This window comes from Arachis hypogaea, chromosome 15 (assembly GCF_003086295.3).
Source record: "Arachis hypogaea cultivar Tifrunner chromosome 15, arahy.Tifrunner.gnm2.J5K5, whole genome shotgun sequence".
NCBI classification, from domain to species: Eukaryota; Viridiplantae; Streptophyta; class Magnoliopsida; order Fabales; family Fabaceae; genus Arachis; species Arachis hypogaea.
The window spans coordinates 4085614-4102341 of record NC_092050.1 but is presented as its reverse complement, the minus strand read 5'-3'; the positions used below and the strand labels follow the sequence as shown (position 1 = coordinate 4102341).

General features: G+C 35.5%; 4 protein-coding genes and 1 long non-coding RNA gene across 11 annotated transcripts; 1 reads left to right on the top strand and 4 right to left on the bottom strand.

The window, feature by feature from the left end:
- Positions 1 to 454: 454 nt before the first annotated feature.
- LOC112747025 (uncharacterized) lies at positions 455 to 3124 on the bottom strand. Of its 2 annotated transcripts, XR_011872699.1 has the most exons (4): positions 2681 to 3124; positions 830 to 2152; positions 629 to 689; positions 455 to 499 (listed from the first exon to the last, which is right to left on the bottom strand). It is a non-coding gene; the product is annotated as an uncharacterized lncRNA (long non-coding RNA). The 2 variants fall into 2 exon arrangements; XR_011872698.1 differs by having other exon boundaries at positions 455 to 689.
- A 2984-nt stretch (positions 3125 to 6108) lies between these two features.
- On the top strand, positions 6109 to 13810 carry LOC112747673 (putative pentatricopeptide repeat-containing protein At5g65820). 6 transcript variants are annotated; one of them, XM_072217523.1, is made up of 4 exons: positions 6109 to 6611; positions 7579 to 10013; positions 10257 to 10406; positions 13091 to 13810. In XM_072217523.1, the coding sequence occupies exon 2, from the start codon at positions 7844 to 7846 to the stop codon at positions 9845 to 9847; it is 2004 nt and encodes a 667-aa protein (XP_072073624.1). In that variant the 5' UTR covers positions 6109 to 6611; positions 7579 to 7843; the 3' UTR covers positions 9848 to 10013; positions 10257 to 10406; positions 13091 to 13810. The 6 variants fall into 6 exon arrangements, with proteins under 6 accessions (XP_072073624.1, XP_072073626.1, XP_072073625.1 ...); XM_072217525.1 differs by having other exon boundaries at positions 7565 to 10013; XM_072217524.1 differs by lacking the exon at positions 13091 to 13810 and adding an exon at positions 10869 to 11733.
- Positions 10651 to 11496, bottom strand: LOC112747674 (uncharacterized). Its single transcript, XM_025795831.3, has one exon. The coding sequence runs from the start codon at positions 11494 to 11496 to the stop codon at positions 10651 to 10653; it is 846 nt and encodes a 281-aa protein (XP_025651616.1).
- LOC112747676 (uncharacterized) lies at positions 12608 to 13537 on the bottom strand. Its single transcript, XM_025795833.3, has one exon. It carries the CDS (start codon positions 13535 to 13537, stop codon positions 12713 to 12715), a length of 825 nt encoding a protein of 274 aa, XP_025651618.1. The 3' UTR covers positions 12608 to 12712.
- A 1218-nt stretch (positions 13811 to 15028) lies between the features above and the next one.
- On the bottom strand, positions 15029 to 16149 carry LOC112747677 (uncharacterized). The gene has a single exon (XM_025795834.2). The coding sequence runs from the start codon at positions 15999 to 16001 to the stop codon at positions 15183 to 15185; it is 819 nt and encodes a 272-aa protein (XP_025651619.1). The 5' UTR covers positions 16002 to 16149; the 3' UTR covers positions 15029 to 15182.
- Positions 16150 to 16728: the final 579 nt, after the last annotated feature.

Below are 16728 nucleotides of genomic sequence, written 5' to 3'. Positions count from 1 at the left end.
AGTGCAGGGAATCAAGTGTCTAACAAACTAAAAATTGAACAACTCAATTAATTATAATTATTAATAATTAATTTTTAAATTTTTAAATTCAAAATTAAATAATTAAAAACTGATTAAATAAATCTAATTAAAAACTATAAAAACATTCTCCTCCTCTCCCACATTAATCTACACACCCCAACAACAACACACAGATCTCTCTCCCTCACTGTCAGGTCCTCTCCACAAGACCATCAAGTAGGGGTGTTGGTGGTACGGTTTGATTCGGTTTTTGAGAGAAAGGTCATCCGATCCGATCGTCTAATTAAACTGCGGTTTAATTTGGTTCGATTTTTTTAGCGAGACCATTTAAACCAAACCAAACCAATTAAAATCAGTTTGATTTGGTTCGATTTTTTCAATCAATTAAAAAAAATACTACCATACTTGTCGGGTTGTCCGGGTCTGACACAGCTAGCACTGAATGTTTGTTTAAATTGAAGTAATCCCAAATACAGGCCTAACATCATTTTTAACCAGGAAAAGAAAAGAAAGACAAAAGGGGAAAGGATTATTGATTACAGATGAGGGAAAAAGAAAGCAAAACATAACCACATAAGAAAAAATATAAAAATAAATAAATAAGCACCTTTTTTTTGTTCTACTCCTTTGATTTTGCACACCAGTTCATATAGTTCCCTTATGTTCGCCTAAAATATATCAGAGAAACAGAAAAGCAATAATCAGAACTACGTTGGTCTAACATTTCAATTATCACATTATGCCAAGTTAGAACCAAAGTAGATGGCCTTGGAAAATATGCTAATAAGAAAGAATAGAAGAACTTTACATATAAGGTGCAGTCTGGTGGCCATTCTCTTTCCGTGCCTATAATGACTAGAGTCATTCGACTGTCTCAACTTGACACTTAGAATAGTGAAATGCTTTTTTACCAAGCTTTATGACCTATTAACGATGACCCCATGGAAACTAATCCAGCCCCAAGAGGCATTTTAGGTACCAACCCAGAAATGTCACCACCACCACCACCACCACCCCCTTCCCATATTTTGGATGGGGTCAAAGATCCGACCCAACCCGCATAACACCCAGAACCCCAACCTTAGGACATGCATCCCTAACCGCCATGGCGATTAGGTACCCTGCGACGATGCTATCGCTGGAGCTTCATCACTCGCAGCCTTTATTATCTGATTTCTGTTCTTCTAATTTTGCTTTATTCGGTATCACCAAAATTGCACTCTCAAAGTTGCACTCTCTATTGCTTTGGTTTCACATAACTTGCAATATTCATTCTCTTCTCCTTTTGGTTCTCTATTAGTTTCGGCGATTGGCGCAGAATACGATCACATGTCCCAGAGCTGGTTCCCAAGAGAGCGTCCCTTCCTGACCCAATTTACCTTAGGTTCGAGGTCTCCACAATGCTGCTCCATGGCCACTACTCTCAGAAATGCGATCTCCATCATTCCCAGCCTTTGACCACTTCACCTTGTCCATCGCCATGTCCATTTGTCGTTTGTCATTGCCCATCCATGTTCGAGACACTTTTTTTCTCCACCGCATTGGCCAGCTTCTCATTCAATTTGGGCCTAACCCGATTTTCCATGCTAAACTCCTTAGATTACTGATGAAAAATAAAAATACTTACATCCAATGATGCCAGGTGTTGCTCTTTCATTCGCTAGTCAAATTGTGGCCACCTGTAGTCACCCTATGCAAAGCCACCAGAGTCGTGGCCTACATATAATAGCAAATCATGTTCTTTACTTGCAATAGGCTATCAAGTAATGTCAGTGTTCCAATGTCTTCCTCACATAAAAACACTCAACAGTATTTTTTCTTTTTGAATAAAAGATGAATATCATTGACATAGCAATGCCAATGTTTATTACATATGCTTTTAAAATTGAATACGTGTCGTACTTTAACGGATTCGATACTCATCTGTACTTAGTGCAACATAACCGCAAAACCAACAAGACAACCCCATATGAAATCAATTGGTATCTTTTTGCTTAATTTTACAGTTGACACACTCTTATCTGTGGCATCAGTCAACTTCAAAATAAGTGGGTGAACCTCAACACTATATTGCTTCTGTGCAGCACCCTGCGAGATCAACTTCTTCGGTAATGCTGGTCCACCTTTATACCTAGACCATGGTAGACAGAAATCTGTTACATATTGTACAAATTAAACAGTAGTGACCATCAGATGACACAATTGAAATATAACCTTAACCGCCCAAGTTCCAAGACTTCTCCATTTATATGTTACATTCATGATGTCAATACTAAACCTATTAAAAGATAGCAGGTACAATGACGGAGGTAATCTAATACTTCAAATCTGTTTCCATTTTCTCATTATTCAAATTTATCTTACCATACTGATTTCAATCTCTTCCTATCAAGATCCAGAACCTCCAAGACTTGATAAATCATACTAAATCACTTCAAAAGTAATTTTTTATTTTATATTATTTTTCCAGAAAAAACTAATAATAATAAACCAGAAGCAGTTTCAGATAAAGTTTTTAGATATTATCACTTTATCAGATAACAAATATTCAACAATACCAACAATACAAAGTACAAACCAAAGCAGTTTCAGTAATTCAACAGAACAGCAATTGAAAATGAACAAAAAACAGAACAGCAATTTCAGTCAAATTACATACCTGACTCGGTGGCTCGGGCTCCATCTCTGACTTGAATCGGTGACTGGGTGGGAGGTGTTGTGTTGTGGGTGGCCAGAAACGCTGCTGGGTGGTGGCGTGGTGCTCTGTCCGCTGGGTGGTCCTGGGTGAGTGGGTGGTGCTGTGCTACTGCTGGCCAGCTGGGTGCGACTGTGCGAGGGTGGTGCTGGGCTGCTGGGCGCTGGCTGTGGCTGGGGCTTCGTGGTGCTCTCTCTGTCCGCGAGGAGGTCCTGGGAGCAGTGGGAGGAAAGATTCGGCGGCGCTGGAAGGAAGGCTTCGCGGCGCTGCGAGGTGGTGGGAGGAACGGTCTCGCCGGCGCTGGGGGTGCAGAGAGCGAGACTGTGAGAACTGAGAAGAGAGGGGCTAGGTTCCGTTTGGGGGTGGGACGTGGGGGTTACTGGGTTAGAAGTTACGTCACGTTCATTTGGGGGGTGGGGTGGGTTGGGGTGGGCTTGGTTTTTTTAGGTTTTTTTATCTTACCGGTTCGGTTCGGTTCGGTTAGGATTTTATTATTAGAACCGAAAATCAAACCAAACTACAATAAAACAGCAAAACATGTTTTTTCGATTTTTTTGGTTTTTGATTTGTTCGATTTTTTATTTTTTTTTGTTCGGTTAGTCAGTTTAGTTCCGAACATTGTATTGGGTCTTAAATATATTTATTATTCGTGTCAAACTTAACTGTAGAACAATATTACACTTATTTAAATTTTTTGGGGCTGAAATATGACTTTTAAAACATTAAGGACTAAATCAAGCTATTTTTCCACGGGACCTCCCCTATAATCGTAGTAGAGTAAGTTTTTTTCTTCTGAATCAGGTAGATTCATATCTGAAAGAAGTTTATAATAAGTCATTAAACTTTCAGTAATACAAACATGGAGTTCCTTTTTTATTTTTATTCAAGAATAAAGAGAGGCTCGGTGAAATAGATATGTTTGTGAAGATGCAGACTACCTCCACCTGGACAGAAAGACTGTCCAACTATAGGGGTCAAAATAATATTTTATCCTTTATTTTGTAAGTCCTATTTTTTAAGTCCGGAGAATATTTTTAATAACTTTTAATTATTATCTTCTACATCTTTAAATGAGTAATTAATGTTTTTTCAATTATAATTTGAATTTAGTTAATATGTGCTTTTAGGACATATAATAAGACTATTATTAGTAGAAAATTGTAATATTTTTAATAAATATAAAATAAATGCATTAGGAAATTAAATTTTTTGTATTTCCAATAAAAAAACTTTTTAATTTATAATGTTAACATGGAGAAAATACTCAATTTAATCCCTTAAATTGCACTCAAACTTCAATTTAGTCCATCAAGTTTTAATTGTCTCAATTTATTTCTTAAATTTTTCAATTTTTAATTATGTTAGTTTCTGCGATAGTTTCCGTCACAGAGTCAATTGAAAATTTAAGAACTAAATTAAGACTCAAGTATATTTTTATGAACAAAATTGAGTATTTTCTCATTAGCATGTGTCTTTAAGACTGCATTTGGAAGGAAAACTGAAATTGAAAGACTGAAACTGGAAGACAAAGACAGTATTTATATTATGTTTAGTTTAAGATAAATATAGAGATTGATGAATAAATTTAAAATTTAAAAAATTAAATAAAGATATTTTTGAGAATAAATGTTATTGAAATTTTAGTCTTTTGTGTTCTTATTTTCTAAAGGTATTAAAGAAATTGAAATTTTGTATCCTAACACTAAAATTTTAATTATAGTTTCTAATCATCTGTATCTTAATTTTCTAATTTCAATTCTAATCTCTAAAGAGAAATGCTAATACTAATACCATCATCATTTAAAAGAAAAAAAATTGATAAACTAAAAGAGTATTAAAAAGAAATCACGATAAAAAAAACATTTAAATTATGAATAGATAATTTGTTAACAAATTTAGCACAATATTTTGTTCAAAAAGAAACATTACTATATTTTAAAAGAGGATAAAATATACTTTTTGTCCTTAAAATTTGGCAAAAGTTTCAAAAAGTACCTTTACATTTAATTTTGTTTCAATTTTGTCTCAAAAAATTTCGATTTGTATCAAATATATTCTCGACGATTAAATTTTAAAAAAATTTAAGATCAGTCTAACAATAATGCATAAAAATTATGCTTGATTTGCTTGTATTGAGGGTTGTTCTTATAAAATTGTTGTTGAATTGGTCTTAATTTTTTTAAAAAATTAGCCTTCAAAAATATATTTGATATAAATCGAAGATTTTTGGAATAAAATTGAAACAAAATAAAATTTAAAAATATTTTTAAAATTTTTGTCAAATTTAAAAAATAAAAAATATATTTTATTCTTAAAAAAATAGCCATACTTAGCACAATACTTGATTAACTTTATTTAATTGATATTAAAAAAAAATTATAGAATGCACCTACATAGTTAGATGAATCGGGTGGTCTATTTTGTATAAATTTATAGAAGAAAAAAAATAATATTCAAATAGAATGATATATCTCCTATTATCAGAGTAAATATTTTTTTTATCCTCTAACTATTTATTTAAAAAATAATATTTTTTCATAATTCAAAAAACTCTAACCTACTCTTAATTATTTGATAAATTAGTTTAAACAATTATTGTAATCAATTGTTAAAACTGATAATATACTGACGTGTCAGGTATAAAAAATCACATGAATGTCATACAGAAGCGATTTTAAAAAGGGTTTTGTTAAGTAAATAATGACTTTTGTAGATAATATTGAACATCTAATTATTGTTAACTGTGCATGAGTAAATCAAATCAAAAGAAATAACTATCTAATTAAAAATAATCAATATAATTATCTGTACACCTATTAATTCAACATTCAATATATCTATTATTCACATTATTTAATATTATCATTGTCTATCTATATATTTTCTTTTAAAAAATATGGACTAATAAATCCTTAAAAAGGTCTCTCTCTTCTCCAACTTCATGCCTATCTGTCCTTAGGATTTGAGGAAGACAAAAGCTCGTACTCACAGCCTCATGCAATTGAGACAATGGAGATGGACATGACGACGTGGCGCTGATAATTAACACATTACATTACACATAATCTGACACATCATTATGTAATCGTTTTTGAGCAAATGGTTGTAGGAGTTTATTAATCTAATTATTTAAACGGATGAGGACCATCGTGATATTTCAGGATGATTAGGGGAATAGTTGAAAAAAATGGACTAACCCGAGTGAGCGGACTAGAAAATTGGCGATCTGCCTTCTAGGCCGGTCCGGGTGAACATTGGATTGGATAAGGAACAAATCCGGTGAGAACCAGTTTGAATCGGTCAGATTTTGTGAAAACCGATGAACCGGAAGGTGTGAGAAACCGGACCGGTTCAGAAAACTTTTTAAAACCACAAAAGTCCAAAACCACGTCGTTTGTAAATTGTAACAGACCTAGGCTAGTTCTCTGCCCACGCCATCCCCAAACTCTCCTCTCCCTCTCACTTTCGGAAACGGCACACTACACACACAGGCACAGCACTGGCAGCTCACCTCGGTTCACCGCCACCGCACGCTCGCCGCCATCGCCGCGCCTCTCGCCGGATTCTCCGAATGTTGTGCTCGCGATTCGCGTCTTGCCCCTCTCCTCCGTCTGTGCTGTGTGCTCGGCCTCTCGCGTCTCGCCGTGCCTCCGCCGGTGAGTGCTCGAGCTGCGGTTCCTGAAGCTGTGCAGCGTGTCGTCGTCGTCCGCCATCACAGCACCGAACGCCTGGTGTGCTCCACTGCTCGCGTCTTGCCTCTCTTCCTGCAGCTGTGCTTCCTGGTGAGTGCTCGCGTCTCGCCGCGCTGCGCCTCCGTCCCTCCCTCTCCTCTCTTCCGTGGTTGTTGCTGCCTGAACTGCTTCTCATCGTCCACCTTCTGCCTCTGCAACAACAGGTGAGCATTTAATTTTTTCCAGGTTGATTCATTGATGTTATTGCTGTGAATTTTATTGTTGATTGGTTTATGAGTTGATTAGAAATAAACATGGCAGTGGTTGAATTGAAATGTTGAATTGATTTCTGAATTGGTTTATGAATATGAATATGCAGGGGTTTTGCTGATTATGAATATGGTTTAATTGTTGAATATGTAGTCGTTTTGTTAATTGTTGAATTAGTTTATGAATTGGTTTCGCTGATTATGAATTTTGTTGATTGTTAATTGTCGTTGCTGTAATGATGCTGGTTTCTTTTGCTATTTGTTACTTAGTTGATTGATTTTTTTTCTTTTATGGGATTTTAAGATGGCTTCATCAGAAACACCATCATCCCAAGAACATCAGATGAAGATATACCTAGACTTTCAAATTACTCCTTGGACATAGTTTATGGATTGTTATTTTTAGTGTGTCAAATTAAGATACTATTATAGTAGTACTGACTAATTTTATGTCTATTTTCGTATTAGTTATTTTTATAATTTGAGATTTGATTGTTGTTGTTAGTGAAGACATGCATTTCAATTTTTGACTATTTTATATTATATTATTTAAATAAGACCGGGTCAATCAGTTGAACTAGTGACCCAATAGTCTGACCGTTTTGATCACCAAGTCAGTTATGACAACTATATTTTGGGGACGCCACTGCAAATGGCCAGGGGTGGAATATTACTCATATTGTTTGTATTTTTAGATATTGGTAAAAACTTTGGTGTAACATTCGGTTATTGGATTTTATGGTGTTTTTCAAAATTTTGAGGGCGGGACAATATGCCATAAAATCCAATAACTGAGTGTTACACCAAAGTTTCTTCCATATCCAAAAAAATTAGCCAATAAATCTATCCAAAATTTTTCTCATGTCCTTTTCTTATACGGTAGTAACCCAAGAGGCACCCGTTAACAGATTAGTATTTGCAGCGGTGGGACATGGGATGCTGAGAACCTCGCGGATGAGCTCTTCATTCACTCCTTTCTTGGCAACTCCATTGCCTTATGCTTCAATTTCAGATTCCAATTTGTGATTAACAAGAGTTGGGTGCTTTGCTTTATTCCACTGCGAAATTCTTGACGCCCCTCTCCAATGCTATTTTGTCATTGTTCCTAATCTCACCCTCGTTCCTCTCAAATTGAATCATCTGGCGGCGGTGGAGTACCAAACCAGGGTTGAGTGAGCCTCAAGAAAATGCAGAGATTTTCGAGAAAAACATTGCCTTTCTTCAAAAAAGTTAATTTTTTCCAACTTCCCTTGACAAATTCATTAACAGTTATTGGACAGAAAAATACACTATCCCAGCTGTTTTCTACTAGTTTTGAGGTGTGTTCACCACATTCGCCACCACTCAATCATAAGTCCTCAGAATTTGATAATAGTAGCAGCTGCATCAGCAGTGCCGCATCAAAAAACCATTTTGGCCTTATTCACCTTCAATGTAGTCCAGAAAAGGATGTAAATGACCAAAGCTACGATGATGAGTTTGCTTCTGATGTGGAAAAAGTTTATAGAATATTGAGAAAATATCATTCTAGGGTTCCCAAATTGGAGCTTGCTTTGAAAGAATCTGGAATTGTTGTGAGGCCTGGATTAACTGAGCGCATCTTGAATCGATGTGGCGATGCCGGGAATTTGGCATATAGATTCTATGCATGGGCTTCTAAGCAGTCCGATTATCAACATAGTCAAGAAGTTTACAAAGCTATGATTAAGGTTTTGGGCAAAATGCGGCAATTTGGAGCTGTTTGGGCACTAATTGATGAAATGAGGCAAGAGAATCCTATGTTAATTTCTCCACAGATGTTTGTTATTCTAATGAGGAAGTTTGCTTCTGCAAGGATGGTTCAGAAGGCTATTGAAGTATTAGATGAAATGCCCAATTACGGATGTGAGCCTGATGAATATGTTTTCGGGTGTTTGTTGGATGCATTGTGCAAGAATGGTAGCATTAAGGAAGCCGCTTCGCTTTTTGAGGACATGAGATATCGATTTCCTCCAACCATCAAACATTTCACTTCCTTGTTGTATGGTTGGTGTAGAGAAGGGAAACTTATGGAAGCAAAACATGTGTTGGTGCAAATGAAGGATGCAGGCATTGAACCGGATATCGTTGTTTATAACAATTTGCTTAGTGGTTATGCTCTAGCTGCGAAAATGGGGGATGCTTATGATCTTTTGAAGGAGATGAGAAGGATAGGTTGTGGACCGAATGCAACCTCGTACACAATTTTGATCCAATCACTATGCAAACATGAAAGATTGGAGGAGGGAATGCGGTTATTTGTTGAGATGCAGAGAAATGGCTGTGATGTGGATGCCATAACCTATACAACATTGATTAGTGGGTTTTGCAAGTGGGGAAAAGTTGAAAGAGGTTATGAGCTTTTGGATCGGATGATACAACAAGGCCATGTGCCAAATCAGCTGACTTATCATCATCTCATGTTTGCCCATGAAAAGAAGGAAGAACTGGAGGAGTGTATGGAACTGGTGAATGAGATGCACAAGATTGGTTGCACTCCTGACCTTAACATCTACAATACGGTTATTAGGTTGGCTTGCAAGTTGGGAGAGATCAAGGAAGGTGTTTGGATTTGGAATGAAATGGAAGCAAGTGGGCTTAGTCCAGGCATTGACACCTTTGTCATAATGATTAATGGCTTTCTTGAGCAAGGTTGTCAGATTGAAGCTTGTGAACATTTCAAGGAGATGGTTGGCAGAGGGCTTTTTACCACCCCTCAGTACGGTACATTGAAGGAGTTGATGAATTTCCTTTTAAGAGCTCAAAAGCTTGAACTGGCTAAAGATACTTGGAATTGTATCACATCTACCAAAGGGTGTGAATTGAATGCGGGTGCATGGACAATATGGATTCATGCACTCTTTTCAAAGGGACATGTAAAGGAAGCTTGTTCATTCTGCATAGACATGTTGGATCAGGGGTTAATGCCACAGCCGGATACTTTTGCCAAGCTAATGCGCGGTCTGCGGAAACTATATAACAGACAATTTGCGGTAGAGATCACTGAAAAGGTGAGGAAAATGGCTGCTGATCAGAAGATCAGTTTCAAGATGTACAAGCGGAGAGGAGAGAGGGACTTGAAAGAAAAAGCGAAGGAGAAAAAGGATGGGAGGAAGAGGAGGGCTAGGCAACGCCATTGGGGTGGAAGCCGGCAGAAATCTAGCACATTATAAATTTCACTAGTGAAGCTTGACATACATTCTAGAGGTTCCCCAAACGAGACTCTCATTTTGGACCAGAATTTGGTGAAGCAATTTAATTGGATGAAAATTAATGATGTTATTTGGTTTGATTCAAGGCATGATTGAAGACATAGGAGAAGTTGCTTTGTTCTTTGAGGTATCAATTTCTATGTTTTACTTAATGCCTTAATGGATAGATGTTGAGGCAAGGAGTGGTTTGCATTTTAAATTGGACAAGGGTTTATGAATGCAATTGAATGCTTTATATTAAGCTTATTATTACTTTTTTTTTTTTATGTGAAAAAGGGCTTGTATCGTAGCATCGGTAGTATATTGTATTACAGATTATTTGTCGAAAATTTTTAATATATGCTGCTCTTTTTTATTACTTCTCTAACAGAGGATAAGACACTCTACTTCACCATATCAGTACTATTAAGCACATTGCTCATGGGCAATTTGAAGAGGAACTTCTGAGATTCCTGCAGCATTGTGCAATATTGATTCAAGGGGCTCTGGATTGCAAAAACGCATTGCTACCTCTTAAAAGGTGAAATTAAATGCTTCACTTGCTTCTTGTACATTATGCTCCGATTGTACTTTAGTGTTTTTGGCAGCAACAAATTTAAAATATTCTCTATTTAGGCAAATAAAACCATGAATAACAACAAACGCACCAAAAAATATAGTATAAACCTTTCTCTATATTTGATTTGATTGTATAACTATTGCATTGTGTCATTACATATATACAAATTTAGTGGGATCAAAATTGCTTTATGTTGAAATAGTCTCTATTGGGATAATATGTTCAAAAGGGATGTCTTAGTCTTAATCATGCTCCTAAATAAGCTTTCTAATCTAATCTCAATGCTTTCAATTGCAATCTCCAAAGCCTCCAATTGCTCATGTGCTACTTTCATGTTGGAACCATTAGCACCTTCTTTTAAAAGGATGTTCAAAGTTGCATCCACCAGTTGTAATTCATTGCAATTCTCTGAGTTATCTTCAGATGCAACCACTCCTTTATGCATCAACTTGTTCATCCATTTGGCTGCCTTTGACTTCGATGCTGGACGAGCGAAAAAAGTCAAAAGGGATTGGAAGATAGACACGTTCATTGCAATCACTTCTCTTAAAACTCTCATCATTTCTTCATTCAACAGTTGAGATGCTCCGAATTTGCTTTGTAGCTGCTTCAAGGTTGTGATCACCTTGTTGACATTTTTCTTCGTCTTCTTTGAGAAGGAATTGTATTCAGCTATGCTTGTTTCGATGGTTGAATCACCCTTTCTCCTTCTAAGAGCTGAATGAAGGAATTGCACATTCTCCTTGATCTGCATAACTGTGTCCCTTGTGATGCCACATATATCCAAGACCTTCATGGATCCATCCAAGATTTCTTCAATGCATTTGTCACCTTGTTGTTGAGAGATGACCTTTTGGGTTGATGCAACATTGAGAAGATCATCCAAAGAAGAGTGTAAATCTTCCAAAAAGGACAAGCTAGTGACAATTGACTCAGACGTCGAAGTTGCTTCGAAAGCCTTGAGATTATTCAATTCATCTCTTACCCTGGAGAAGCATGGATGAGATCCATTTGGCAAACTGTTTGACCGAACATGCAACTTGCTTGCCATTTTTACTACTCTTTTCTTGTTTGTTCTTTTTTTTTTTCCCTCTTCCTTTTTTTGGAGTAAGCTCAATGCTTGTATTCTGCAGTCTAATTCCTTTGAAACTCTTTATATAGGGGCAATTCCATAGACCAAAAGCCAACACAAGAGACATTACAACTCACCTATCTTATAATCAAAGTGTATAAACCAGAAAGCATGTGGATCATGCATATACTTTATTGGAATATGTTAAGCTTGTCACATCTCTGCCTAACAATAACAATAACATTATTGAAAGTTACATGGTTTCAAAGTTTATTAAATGACACCACCTAATGTGCCTCAACTTGCTCCCCATTAATACATTACCCTCTTTGATTCCAAATAATATATAGTTGATGCTGCTTCAGAGATTGTCTCAATATGAGGGGGTTGGAGCTATGCAAAATTAGATTAAATTACAAATTTTTGAGATGCTGGGATCTGGATTGTGATATGGAGAATGGTAATAATATATATGACAGATAAGTTTGTTAGATTAAGAGAACATAATGATGGGCAGATTAGCAGCATTGGAGTAGTTCGTAAGTCATGTATCCCTTTCTTATTATCATAATTTCTTTCTAATAATTTATTATTATAGAATTAAAGTATTTAACTCAATTATCTTCTACCTTAAGGATTTTAAAGTTTTAAATATGTGATTAAATAAAAGCGTTAACATTTTTCACAAAATAATATCTTGATGTTGATTCAAGAGTGCATGCTCTTAGTTTGTTTCAATATTTTCAAATTCAATCAAGTTTTTTCTGTTTATTAGCAAATAAAAGAAAGAAAGACCCAAAAAAAAAAAAAACAAATGTAACAAAATACCAAAGGAAAAGAAAGAAAAGAGTTTTGTGACTAATCTTGATAAAAATATAAACAGTAAAAGCTGCTATAGATTTAGTTTGTATTTCAAGTAAGCAGGTTAATAAATTTGGGAACTTTGAATTTTTTTTTTTTTTTACTTGAAGCCTAAAAGTCAAATCTAATTACTGGATATTAATTGTTTTGTTCATTAAGCAGGAGCATATTCATATAGTATCTGCTATTAGATAAATAAAACAATGATTAAACAAGAAAGACACCAAAATTTAGAGTATAAACTTTTGTATGTATTTGATTTGATTGCATTTGTACACATATATATATACACATATGGTAGATCAAAATTGGTATTCTGAAGATAGTGTGTATTCTATTGGGATAATATGTTCAAAAGGGATGTTCTAGTCTTAATCATGCGCCTAAATAAGTTCTCCAAACCACTCTCAATGCTTTCAATAGCAATCTCCAAAGCCTCTAATTGTTCATTGGAAGCATGAATCTGGGAGCCTTTTGCACCTTCATTTAAGAGGGTGTTCAAAGCTGCATCCGCCAATTGCAATTCATTGCCACTCTCTGAGTTCACTTCTCCCTTTTGCATCAACTTGTTCATCCATTTGATTGCCTTTGACTTTGAAGGACCACCCAAGAATGATAGCAGACATTGGAAGACACACATGCTTATTGCTATCACTTTGCTTAGAATGCTAAGATCTTGATGCTGATTTAAGATTCCATATTTGCTTTGTAGGTGCTTCAAAGATGTGATCAACTTGTTGACATTCTTCCTCATCTTCTTTGAGGAGGAATTGTATTTGGCTATGCTCTTTTCAATGCATGAGTCTCCCTTTCTTCTTCTAAGAGATGAATGAAGTGATCGTACATTCTCCTTGATCTGCATGACAGTGTCCCTTGTGATGCCACATACATCCAAGACTTTGATTGAGCCATCCAAGATCTCTTGGAAGCATTTCTCACTTTGATGATCAGAAATGGCCTTCTGGGTTGAACCAACATTGAGAAGACTCTCCAAGGAGAAGTATACGTCTTCCAACATGGACAAGCCTTTGGCAACCGACTCAGATGTGCAGGTTACATCAAAGTTCCTGAGGTTGTTCAACTGCTCTTGCACTCTTGAGGAGCATGGATGAGATCCATTTGGCAAACTGTTTGATCGAACATGCAATTTGCTTGCCATTGTTCTTTTTCTTTCTTTTGGAGGAAGCTCAATGCTGTTTGTTTTTTGTAGTCTATGCCCTTTGGCACCTCTCCTTATATAGGGTCTATTCAATTATTCACAATTTGTTTCCATAGACCAACTTAAGAGATAATACAGTTCACCAATCTTAATCATGTGTAGAAAGCATGTGAAGCATGCATTATTCTCTTGGAATATGGTAAGCTTGTCCCATCTCTGCCTAACATGTGATACTTTTGCATCAAATTATTCAAAGTGAAATGGTTTTGGAAACTATGAAGTGTATTATCTGGCATGTCCCCGTTACTCATCACCTAATGTGGCTCCTATGCTGCCACACTAACCCCTTTGATTCCAAATATATAATATAATTCATGCTGCTTCAGTGATTGTCTCAAATCATGAGGTTGGAACTATGCAACATGGATTAAATTACACTTTTCTGATAAGGTTGAGATCCTCATTTTGTGATATGGAGAATGCTAACTAATATATTTATAAATATATATATGACAGATAAGTTTGTTGAGATTAAGAGAACATAATGATGGACCAATTATGAGCATTAGAGTAATTTTTAAATGTGTGCACGAATAACATGTAGTCTTCATGTCTCCCCTTCTTATTATCAAAATCTCCTTCATCATGTAGTATTAATCTGGTTTTAACTTTTAGCATATCAGAAAGAATGTTGATCCCAATATTTAGCTCAATATTCTTGTGAAATTTCAAAGTACATAAAGGACATTCAGTACTGTTCTTGCTGTTTGTTATATAGGATCATAGATATTTGTCAAGATTTCCTGTGGAAAATATCAACAAAGTAGAGGATGAGCAAAGATTAAGTAAAGAAAAAGAGAAAGTTAAAGAGAGAAAAATGTTGGCCGAATAAAATTAGTTTCCAATGTTTATAAATCTTACACCATAGCAGAAAAGAAAAGGAAGAATATCTCAATACAAATTTATAGAGACTAAAAATTTAATAAATCAAGGATTAGTTATTCATCAAATATCAACAATGGTACTGACTTATTTATCCCTAAACATAATTTTGTCATAATAATTGCCTCAATGGTTTTTATTGTCAAAATAGAACAATATGGTGGATTCTCTAGTGGAAGAAAATTGTTATGATAACTCTAACTGATGTTGATCAAGTGTCTTTCATTTTTCTAGTTCCATAATGTATAATGCTTTTGTTTCATTTTGGACTATGTCTAATGATTTATAATAATTGAGGTACTTTCTCTAACAGATTGTTATTCAATGAATTTGATTTAACTTCCTCTTAAAGAGAATTGTTCAGTGCACGAGTGGCATGTCATTAGTAGATATCATTAAAGTTTAATTAATTATTCTACTTGCTTAGTAGATATCATACTCCACCCAAGTTTTAAGATAAGTGATGGAGAGAGACTAAATTAAATGTTAATGTATGTGCAGAGAAACTTAAAAAGATGACCCATACAAAAGAAAAGAGAGCAAAATATATGAAATGTGAATTTTCTTTTGTATTTGATTATGTAACCATAGAATTTTATACATGTACAAATCAAAGAGATCAAAATTTTCAACCTTCCAGAGATCCTTAAAATTGGGATTCTTTTGTAGGATTTAGAGAGAGATAAGAATAAGTGAGTAGACTCTACTGAGTCATAATGTTTAAAAGAGAGGCTCTGGTTTTTACCAAGCGCCTAAATAAGTTCTCCAAAGCAATTTCAATGCTTTCAATGGCATCTTCCAGAGCATCCAATCTTCCATGTGCTACTTGCATGTTGGAACCATTAGCACCTTCATTTAAAACGGTGTTCAATGCTTCATCAACACACTGCAGCTCATTGGAATTCTTTGAGCTCACTTCTCCCTTATGCATCAACTTGTTCATCCATTTAGTTGCCTTTAATTTTGAAGGAGGACCAGCCAAGAATGAGAGAAGGGATTGAAAGACAGACATGTTCATCACCATCACTTCCCTTACAACACTAATCACTTCTTCATTCAGGAGTGAGGAAGCACCAAACTTGCTTTCTGATTGCTTCAAAGATGTGATCAACTTCTTGATATTTTTCTTCATCTTCTTTGAGAATGAATTATATTCTGCTACAATCTTTTCAATATTTGAATCTGCCTTTCTCCTTCTGAGAGCAGAGTGAAGTGATTGTACATTTTCCTTGATCTGCATCACTGTGTCCCTTGTGATTCCACATATATCCAAAAGTCTCAAAGAGCCATCCAATATCTCTTCACCTTGATGATGAAATATGGCCTTTTGGGTGGAAGAAACACTGAGAAGATCGTCCAAGGAAATGTATAGATTTTCTAACAAGGACAATCCAAATGCAGATGCAGATGTGGATGTTGCTTCAAAAGTCTTGACCTTGTTGAGCTCCTCTTGAACCCTTGTGGAGGATGGATGAGATGCAGATGGCAAACTGTTTGAACGAACATGAAGATTGCTTGCCATTGTTTTCTGTTTTTTTTTTCTCTCTCTTTTTTGGTGATTATTGTTTCTGAAAGAGAGCTGTGAATGCTGATGTGTTGGTACCAAGTCCTTGACTCTCTCTCTATATAAGAGAAGCTATTGATGATTGGTTTCTAGAGGCATCACACACAGCTCATCAATGATCTCCCAATCAGAGAGTGAGAATCATTCATGTGGTCCATACATGAATTCCCTTGGAATATGTGAAGCTTGTCACATCTCTGACATACCCTCTTGTTATTATATTATAATGTGATGTTATGCAATTGTGCTACCTGTCTTGTTTTGCTTGTGTTGGCTCATTAGTCATCACCAACATTGCCTCCTCTTGCTGCCACATTGCCCTCTTTCATTGCAAATATTATAATGATTGCTGTTTCTGCCATATTTGCAAAATCCATTAAACAAATGGTTTTAGTTTTATGAGAGGGTTGGGATCCAAATGCATTGAATATGAAACATGTAGAGAATAATTTACATACCTACCTATAAAACTCAATATAACTTTGTTTTATGACTAAGGTAAATAGGCTGATCTATTAAACCTTGTTCCTTAGGGATACAGAGGGAACAAAGAGAAAATGAGCAGAGTTATTTTGCATGTTGCTTAATATATATATCTAATTAAATTCCAGAAGTTAAATAGCATATGACAATTACTAGGATTAAAATATTATTACTTAAAAAAATTAAACAAGAGATCTTTGAC

Excerpts from the sequence above, each read along its gene's own strand:
- LOC112747673 (XM_072217523.1), top strand. The coding sequence starts at position 7,844 with ATGCAGAGATTTTCGAGAAAAACATTGCCTTTCTTCAAAAAAGTTAAT.
- LOC112747674 (XM_025795831.3), bottom strand. The coding sequence starts at position 11,496 with ATGGCAAGCAAGTTGCATGTTCGGTCAAACAGTTTGCCAAATGGATCT.
- LOC112747676 (XM_025795833.3), bottom strand. The coding sequence starts at position 13,537 with ATGGCAAGCAAATTGCATGTTCGATCAAACAGTTTGCCAAATGGATCT.
- LOC112747677 (XM_025795834.2), bottom strand. The coding sequence starts at position 16,001 with ATGGCAAGCAATCTTCATGTTCGTTCAAACAGTTTGCCATCTGCATCT.